The sequence below is a fragment of the Amphiura filiformis genome, chromosome 20, assembly GCF_039555335.1.
Source record: "Amphiura filiformis chromosome 20, Afil_fr2py, whole genome shotgun sequence".
Taxonomy (NCBI): Eukaryota; Metazoa; Echinodermata; class Ophiuroidea; order Amphilepidida; family Amphiuridae; genus Amphiura; species Amphiura filiformis.
In genome coordinates, this window is record NC_092647.1 from 30,348,218 (window position 1) to 30,356,732 (window position 8,515).

The 8,515-nt window shown below is 39.6% G+C and overlaps 1 protein-coding gene across 1 annotated transcript; it reads left to right on the forward strand.

Moving 5' to 3' along the window:
* The first annotated feature begins 3,607 nt into the window (after nucleotides 1–3,607).
* On the forward strand, nucleotides 3,608–4,216 carry LOC140142262 (uncharacterized). The gene has a single exon (XM_072164230.1). The coding sequence runs from the start codon at nucleotides 3,608–3,610 to the stop codon at nucleotides 4,214–4,216; it is 609 nt and encodes a 202-aa protein (XP_072020331.1).
* Nucleotides 4,217–8,515: the final 4,299 nt, after the last annotated feature.

Below are 8,515 nucleotides of genomic sequence, written 5' to 3' on the forward strand. Positions count from 1 at the left end.
TGGCCCATGATAAAAATTTGGAGCCATTGAGATAGGCTACTCCAATATGAAGAGAATCACTACCGTCCTTGAGCCCTTAGAATACTCAAGAAAACGAAGATGGAGCTTGATGTTCATGGCAAGAGACCTTGGAACTAAACTAGCCCTACCAGAAAAACAGCACCCGATCTTACCGCACTGTTCTCCAGCAGTTTAAGGAACATAACTCACAAGTGCTCTTGAAAGACCTGGTATTAAACCTAACCTAACAAATGCCACGAACACCCTGATATGAGTAACTAGAGGGAAAAAGAGCGGGGCTATATCTCATCATGATTGTGTCGCTGGCTGTACTGTTTATATCGTTACAGTAGCAAAAACAAATGGTCAAGACATTTGAACATAGTGGCCGTTGAACCGGATGGTTTCCTCCGCCCTAAAAGTGGCATGTTCAGCAACTGAGCTATGGAGGCAAAGGGCGCCCATTCCCTCACTCTGGTAAAATACCAGCCCACAATTGGGTAGTGGGGATGTACTAAGCTTTATGCTTTGATCACCCAATCCTTGACCGAGCGGCATCAACCTCACCTGGATACCCGAACTGTTACGAGTCCCAGGATGCTTTCAGTTCAGGCCATGCTTAGTGTACATCCTTGCCGCACTGCTTAGGTGTGATTCTGGGGTGACGGGGCCAGCAATCTCCAACCCTGTATACATCTTGCTACGAAAAAGACAAACAAGCCTCGAAAAGACAGATTTAAGGTTGGTCTGAACCCTGGAATTATGGAAACTTTCGGGCCTCATAACTGCTTAATTGTTTGTGTAAAGTATATAAAAGTATACATATTCAGAATGGCAAAGACTTGATAAGGTCATCTGTGAGGTCAAATTTGGGCCAAAATGCTCATTGTTGGCCCAAACTCCCAAAAAACGTTTTTTTTTTTTTTTTTATTAATTTTTTAAAAACTAGATACAAATATCTAGGAGCCGTTTTTCACTTTTTTTTTTATTTTGACAACTTCACCAAAAAAATTTTATGATTTTTTTGAAAATTCAGCATTTTTTGACCATTTTTTCAAGTTGGTCGAAATTCAAAAAAATGAAAAAATGGCTCGTAGATATTTGTATCTAGTTTTTAAAAATTAATAAAAAAAAAAATTTGGCCCAAGAATTTTTTTTTACGTTGTACGAAAAAAAAGTGGGCCAAAAGACCGTTTTGGGAGATTTTGGCCCAAAAATGAGCATTTTGGCCCAAATTTGACCTCACAGATGAACTTATCAAGTCTTTGTCATTCTAAATATGTATACTTTTATATACTTTAGACCAACAATGAGGTATGAAGCCCGAAAGTTTCCATAATTCCAGGGTTCAGACCAACCTTAAACGGAGACGACCAACGCACGCCCATCGACTACGTGAAACGGATATGAGTATACTGGAGGTGAACATCAGAGGCCACAGATAAAACTTAGGAGAGCTTTCCAATTTGTGCAATGAGCTTAAGCCTGCTATTGTCGTTGTTGTGGAAACATTCTTGAACTCCTTAGTAAAGGATGGAGCTGACTGCATTACCATTTCTAGCTACTCAATATGCAGCCGCAGGGATAGACCCAATACAACAGGAGGAGGAGGAGGGATTGCTGTCTACTGCCTGGAAGGTATCGCAATTTTCCATTAAGGACCTGGACCCTACAGACCTGGAACTGATGTGGTTCTCAGCTCAGTGGCTCTTAGATCTCGGAAGCTACTGGTTGCTGCAGTGTACAGACCACCGGATAGCAACAGTGATATCATCAGCTACTTGGATACCAACACCTTGTCTAAACTTACCGAGTTCAGCGCCCAATCTATGGTCTTACTTGGAGACTTCAATGTCCACCACATAGAATGGCTTGGTAGTCGTAAGACAGATGCAGCTGGCCGAGAGACATTGGAGATGTCCAATTCTTTGGGTTAAAACAAATTGTTACTGAGCCAACTAGGGAAGACCAAATCTTAGATCTGGTTCTGACTGACCTGTTTTCAACCGCTACAACTTTTGCAAGACTCGGCACATCAGACCACAATCCTGTCTTAGTTAAGTTGAAGGTGCACATCTACGGAGATAAACCTTACACACGGAAGGTTTGGCGCTATGACAAAGCTGACTACTGGGGCATGAGAGGTTTTCTTTCTTCTGCAAACTGGACTCAAGTCTTCCAAACCGATGACCCTGAACAAGCTTGCAGTAATGTTACTGACATCATAAGCGATGCTATGGATATATACATTCCGAGTAAGTTTGTCACCAAAAAAAAAATAGCGACAAAGTTTGGTTTGATGACAGCTGCAAGAGAGCTGCAAATAGGAAACGTTGCCTGTTCAAGAAGTTAAGGAAAAACAACACTAAGGAAAACAAGGAAAAGTTTGCAGAAGCCAGAAGGGAATACAATCAGGTTGATAAACAAGCCAGAAGGAAGTACAACAACAAGCTGAGAGAAGAGCTTTCAAATGGAAGCCTGAGCAGCAAAAAGTGATGGAACACGGTTAACACTCTGTCTGGAAGAAAAGCTAGGGCAGACATACCTGTAATAAAAGATCAAAACCAGGTCTACACCACGGCAAAGGAGAAGGCTGAAATACTTGGCTGGAATACCAACTTGAGAATGCAGAAGAACCTGCTCCAGAAGTAAAGGGGATACCACCAAATTCTAAGGACTCCGTAGTTTTCAAGGCCAAGGACATCAGGAGGCTCTTGCGAAAATTAGAACCTGATAAAGCTAATGGACCTGATGAGATTCCCAATAGAATCCAAAAAGAGTGCAGTGCTGAATTAGCAAGACCTCTCAGCCGCCTATTTGAGCTGTGCTTTGCAAAGGTAGTATTTTTCCCAGCCAGTGGAAGTGTGCTTCAGTCATCCCGGTCCATAAGAGGGACTCAAAGTCCAATCCATCCATGTACCGCCCCATCTCTCTTCTTAGTAACATCAGCATGGTTATGGAGGCAGTAGTACAAAAGCAGCTTCAGAAATGCCTGTTGTAGCACCATCTCATTTCAGACAGGCAGTTTGGCTTTAGATCTCATCACAGCACAGCTGACATCTTAACCATCTTCTCTCAGCAATGGTCTAACGCTCTAGACAGAGATCATGAAGTGCGTCTAATTGTCCTGCACATCAAAGGAGCATTTGACAAGGTATGGCACAAAGGACTTTGCTCCAAGCTGAAAGGCAAAGGAGTTTCTGGCAAGTTTCTGACCTGGATTGAGAGCTACCTATCCAATCGGTCCATCAAAGTGGTTCTATCTGTCAATCCTCAAACAGTACGTCCATCAATGCCTCTGTACCACAAGGTTCAATCCTGGGCCCGCTGCTATTTACTGTCTTTATTGATGATCTGGGAGATGAATGCAAGAACACCCTGTATCTATATGCAGATGACTCCACCCTATTTTGTGAGATCAGATCCAGTGATGACAGCATGGCTGCAACAGCGAGCCTTAACCGGGACCGGGAGAGAAAGAGGATCTTTGCAGACAAGTGGAAAGTCACCTTCGAGCCCTCCAAGTGTAAAGCCCTGACTATCTCAAGAAAGAGGAATCCAACTAGACTAGACCTTTATTTTGGAAACACAAAACTGGCAGAGATGGATGAGCTGGAAATCCTGGGTGTTACTATTGATAAAAAAACTCACCTGGGCTAAGCACATTTCCAACACTGTTGCCAGAGCTGGACAGAAGCTTGAAGCACTAAGGAGGGTAGCAAACAAGCTTGATGTAAAAGGGAAAGCCACAGTTTACAAGGCCCAGGTTTGTAGTTTTATGGAGTATGCCTCACTATGCTGGATGAGTGCCTCAACCACCACCCTGAAGCTCCTTGACTCCATACAGAGCAAAGCATTGAGGATTATTGGTGTTGACGAGCAGCAGGCAAGAATTGATCTTAACATCCCCTCTTTACATCACAGACGACAGGTGGCTGCTGCATCTGTGCTCTACAAGATGCATACCAGCTTGTGCCCGCCAGACTTGAAAGCATTGCTGCCCAAGCCTTTCGTGATCAGACGAGCCAGTCGTCTCTCAATGCCAAGTCATGCACTGACTGAGCCAGTCTCAAGAACCTTGTCAACCGGCATAACTTTCGTCCATGTTGCAGTCCATGTTTGGAATGGACTCCCAGACAGTGTAGTTGGAGAAATCACTGGTTATGGAGCTCAATCTATTAAGAGCCGTGTACATCAACATCTTTTGGGATCATGATTTAGCAGAGGGTTCTTGTCACTCTCCTAAGCTGCTGTGAACCATTGATTAGCCCATAAGGATTACTAATATAATGCCCTGTTGGGTAGTGGGGATGTACTTTATGCCTATATAAGTGCTTGACATGGTCATTCCTTGCTTGACATGGTCATTTATCAAAAACAAAACAAAACAAACAAAAAAACAAGCTGGGAGCACCAAATGGGAAATCCAGCACCAGAAACAGCATGTTAAACACTGATTCTTCGCAACCGGGTTTGCAGGTGTTGGCGTTTCAGCTCCCCGACACTGCAACAGTGTCTCCCTTTCACGAAGTGTGAGAAATTATAGTGTAATGTGGGATTGTTGGATCTCTGAATATCCCTCTTAGTTGACGCTAATCTGCAAGGTTTTATGATTTTGTAAGATTAACATTAGCCATGTGTATAAAAACCTCTTAGATGTTCTTGACAGTGTGTAAAAAATACGATATCTTAAAGTCGCAAGACACATAACTGTGAGTGCAACTATTGAATACCGTGAGAGAATCCCGATCGTCAAACCTTACTAGCCAGAGAATGGTCACGGAATTGAAGTTTTTTACCTAACTATAAAGCTTATAATGGACAGAAAACCTTCCCGGCAATTATTACTAATATTATTTTAGCATTTTGGGTAAAGAAAAACAAAATTAAAATTTGATGGAAATCGTACACTAGGGCTTTAAGGTTTTTATTTTTATTTTATCATGCTTTACAGGCAGAATTAAGGAGAAAGACAAAATAATAATTACACGTCATTGCAAATAATTCACTGGTAAAAACTAATAATCCCGGTGTTTTGTAATCATTAAAAAAAATCATTTCGCACATTCAATCGTGAAAGATACCTGAAAACTTCCATGTCGTACATATAATGTGTACAAATGTCGCCACCATTTGTCGTGTTTAGAATATTATTATAATTGGCATCTCCAGTATCATTATATGTAACGCCTGTATCAGTCTGATACATTATGTTAATTGAACTAGGATTTGAACACTGTCAAGACGAATGATCATTCTGGAATCAGTCGTGGAAACATTGGACGTATAAACAGAATGGCGCTGACAGTAATGCTGTGTACGTTGTTTATGCTGCAATTTATGGCCGAAACAAAGGCAACGAGAATGGAAGTAACAGTGCCAATGAATCCAGTAACTGTTGGTGGCATCTTAGCTTTACAGTGTCAGATATGGGAGATACACGTTGGCTATAACGTGCATATCCTACGAGTAACAAACGGCCGAACAGAGCAGATAACCACTGGGACTGTATATATACCGTCTTCGCTGGGGCAACGTGTTTTTCTTACTACAAGAGCGATGCCTGATGGAAGTCTCGTGTATTTTATGACGATTACTGATGTATCCGTACAAGATCAGGGTGAATATGTGTGTAATGTATTCGCTATCTCTAGTGGAAGATTCAATCTTGTTGTTGAACACTCAATCAATATAGATGTATATACTTTGCCGGATAGGATCTATCCCCGATGTCAAAGTAATCCTGAGGAGACTGAAAATATGCAAGAAAATGTAGACCTTAGACTCACGTGTACATCATCGAAGGGTCTTCCTACAGTAACGTTGCGGTGGAAGGATAACACAAACCTGTATTTAGTTTCAAGAAATAAGAGCAAAGATGATAGAGTATCTACAGAAGTAAATCTAAGAACATCACCATCTCACGACAGAGTTGTGTTTATTTGTGAAATGACAAGCCCAGGATTTCCAGATTTTATTCGAACATGCAAAATTGGCCCAATCACCATACAAGGAAATACAGAGACGACACATGTTGCACCAATCGTTACTAGTGAACCAATAAAACACAAAACATCAATACCAAATGACTATAACACCGAATGTCCTTCCGAAGGTCAAACAACAAAACGTGAGACATTGATTTCAAATGACTGTAACATTGAATGTCAAGGAGAAAACAGATATACTATCTTATATTTGAGTGTAGCTACAACTGGGGCTGCTATATTATGCATTGTCTTTCTAATAACAACAATCATATGTTGGTACAAATACCGCAGCATATCTGCTGAGGTGAGAGATGCATCCAAGAATGTTACCGCTGAAGATGGACGTGAACCGCTTTATATTACTCCTGTTTAAACTTCTTTGTCAAGACAAATAACTTTAAATAGCTGATTAATCAACAGACCTGATAAATCTCTTCGGTCAGTGTATGTGTCATTACAACTAGTGGCGTAGCCAGGGGGTGGGAGGTGTGACATATTAAATGCAACTGTAAATATTACGCTACTTTCTTAAGGGATCTGGAATGAGCGTTTTGAGCGTTTTGACAGTAATTTTGTGGGACATGAGAGGTCATCAGACATATCGAATTGCATTCTGAATACGAAGAATGTCTTTCTGATATCAAATAATTTTCATTTTTTGAAATTCACGATATAATACAAATTTTATGACAAATTATCAAAATTTGATATTTTTCACATTTTGATATATAACAGTCCTCGAAGTAAATTTTATAAATCTAATGATATATTCTTAAAGAGTATGTAGCTGGGAGTAAAAGGCGACGATCAATTGAAAATTTTGACCTTTTATATTGAAGATTTTTTTCCCAAAAAGACCTACTTTTTTGGTGTTTTGGGAAAAAATCCATATCTTCAATACGAAAGGTCAAAATTTTCAATTGATCGTCGGCTTTTCATCCCACCTACATACACTTTAAGTATAAATCATCAGATTTATAAAGTTTACTTCGAGTACTTTTTAAATATCAAAAATATCAATTTTAATCATTTGCCATAAAATGTGTATTACATTGCGAATTTCAAAAATCAAAATTATTTGATATCAGAAGGACATTCTTCGTATTCAAAATGCAATTCGATATGTCTGATGTGCTCTAATGTCCCACAATAAATACTGTCCAAACGTTCATACCCCATCCCTTAAGCAAAGGTTAAAAGGTTAATATGTTTTAAAAATTGATGTACTCTCCGGTTGAAATGTCTTTCCGCACCCCGTATAACCACAGAAAATGTTAAATTGTAATGATACTACAAATGGAAAACGTATCAAACCTAACTGTCACTAAAATATTAACTCTATAATCAATAATAGTTATAATTGCAGGATCCTGGAACCATCATTTGTTACAAAAATAAATAAAGAAAATATATCCTTATTTTTCGGTAAATTACACAGTAAAATTCCATTGAAAAAAGTGGCGTCTAATAGTATTATTCTGAAGGTGCAAATAAATGACATTGTGTGGAGAATTGTATAATGTTGGATTGTACAGATCTCTTAATAATGTACCTTTAACATAATCCATGTGAAAATACCCGTGAACGAATTTTTGACATGCACACGGCCATTTTGGTTCAACTACTCAGAAGTTTAGTTCAGATTAGTTCATAACGTCCAATTAGGTGTTGATTTCTTCAATACCCAAAAAGTATGGATTTGTCAGGTTTACGTATGTCACCTAAAATGCATTTTAGGAAACGAAAAACAAAATGTTTCCGAGCAATGGACTTCTATGGTCTGGATTTTTTAGGTTTTTTGAATAGGATTTTATTCGGCTTCAAAACTTAACCGCTGGTTGCTCGCCGTTTCCGCACAGTTCCATCCGTTTGAAGCCGGTTTATATTGTTCTAAAGAATGGAACGCGGTTCAACCGGTTTGAAGCAGCCATTACGTGTTTAGGGTGGGAAATTGTGATCATTATACTTGCTTAGAGTGAATTTTTAGTCAGACACAAATACTTATTTAGAGTTAGAGTGTTTTTTGGAAGTTCATGTTCAACAGATGATACCCAGCTCTTGTCAATGAGTAGTCCTCCCCCCTCCTTCGAATGTAACATCCTAAAATAGGTCACGGTAATAAAGTTAAAAGGCGTTTTTTCTAGTGATGAAGGATTAGAAAAATATATAGTATACAAATATTTACTGCTTATGAGGGATCTGATGGAATCTATTGATCCCCGAGGTGAACTGGAGACCGTGAGCCTATAATATTCCCGATACCGCCAGGTCGAGAGATGGGACCAATAGATACCACCAGATTCCGAATTTAAAATAGTAAATATTTGTTTTATATCCTTCATTAATATATTCTTTGTTCATTGATTGGTTAAATATTAGAAACGCATACATGTAGGCTAGGCCTAGTCAAAGCTAGGCTAGGCCTTCCTTCGTTTTGATGCGCATGTACGCAGCATGCACACAGTTGAATGGCTAACATGGCTAAAGTTTACCGTGAAAATTGTAACCTCTAATGCAATATCGCC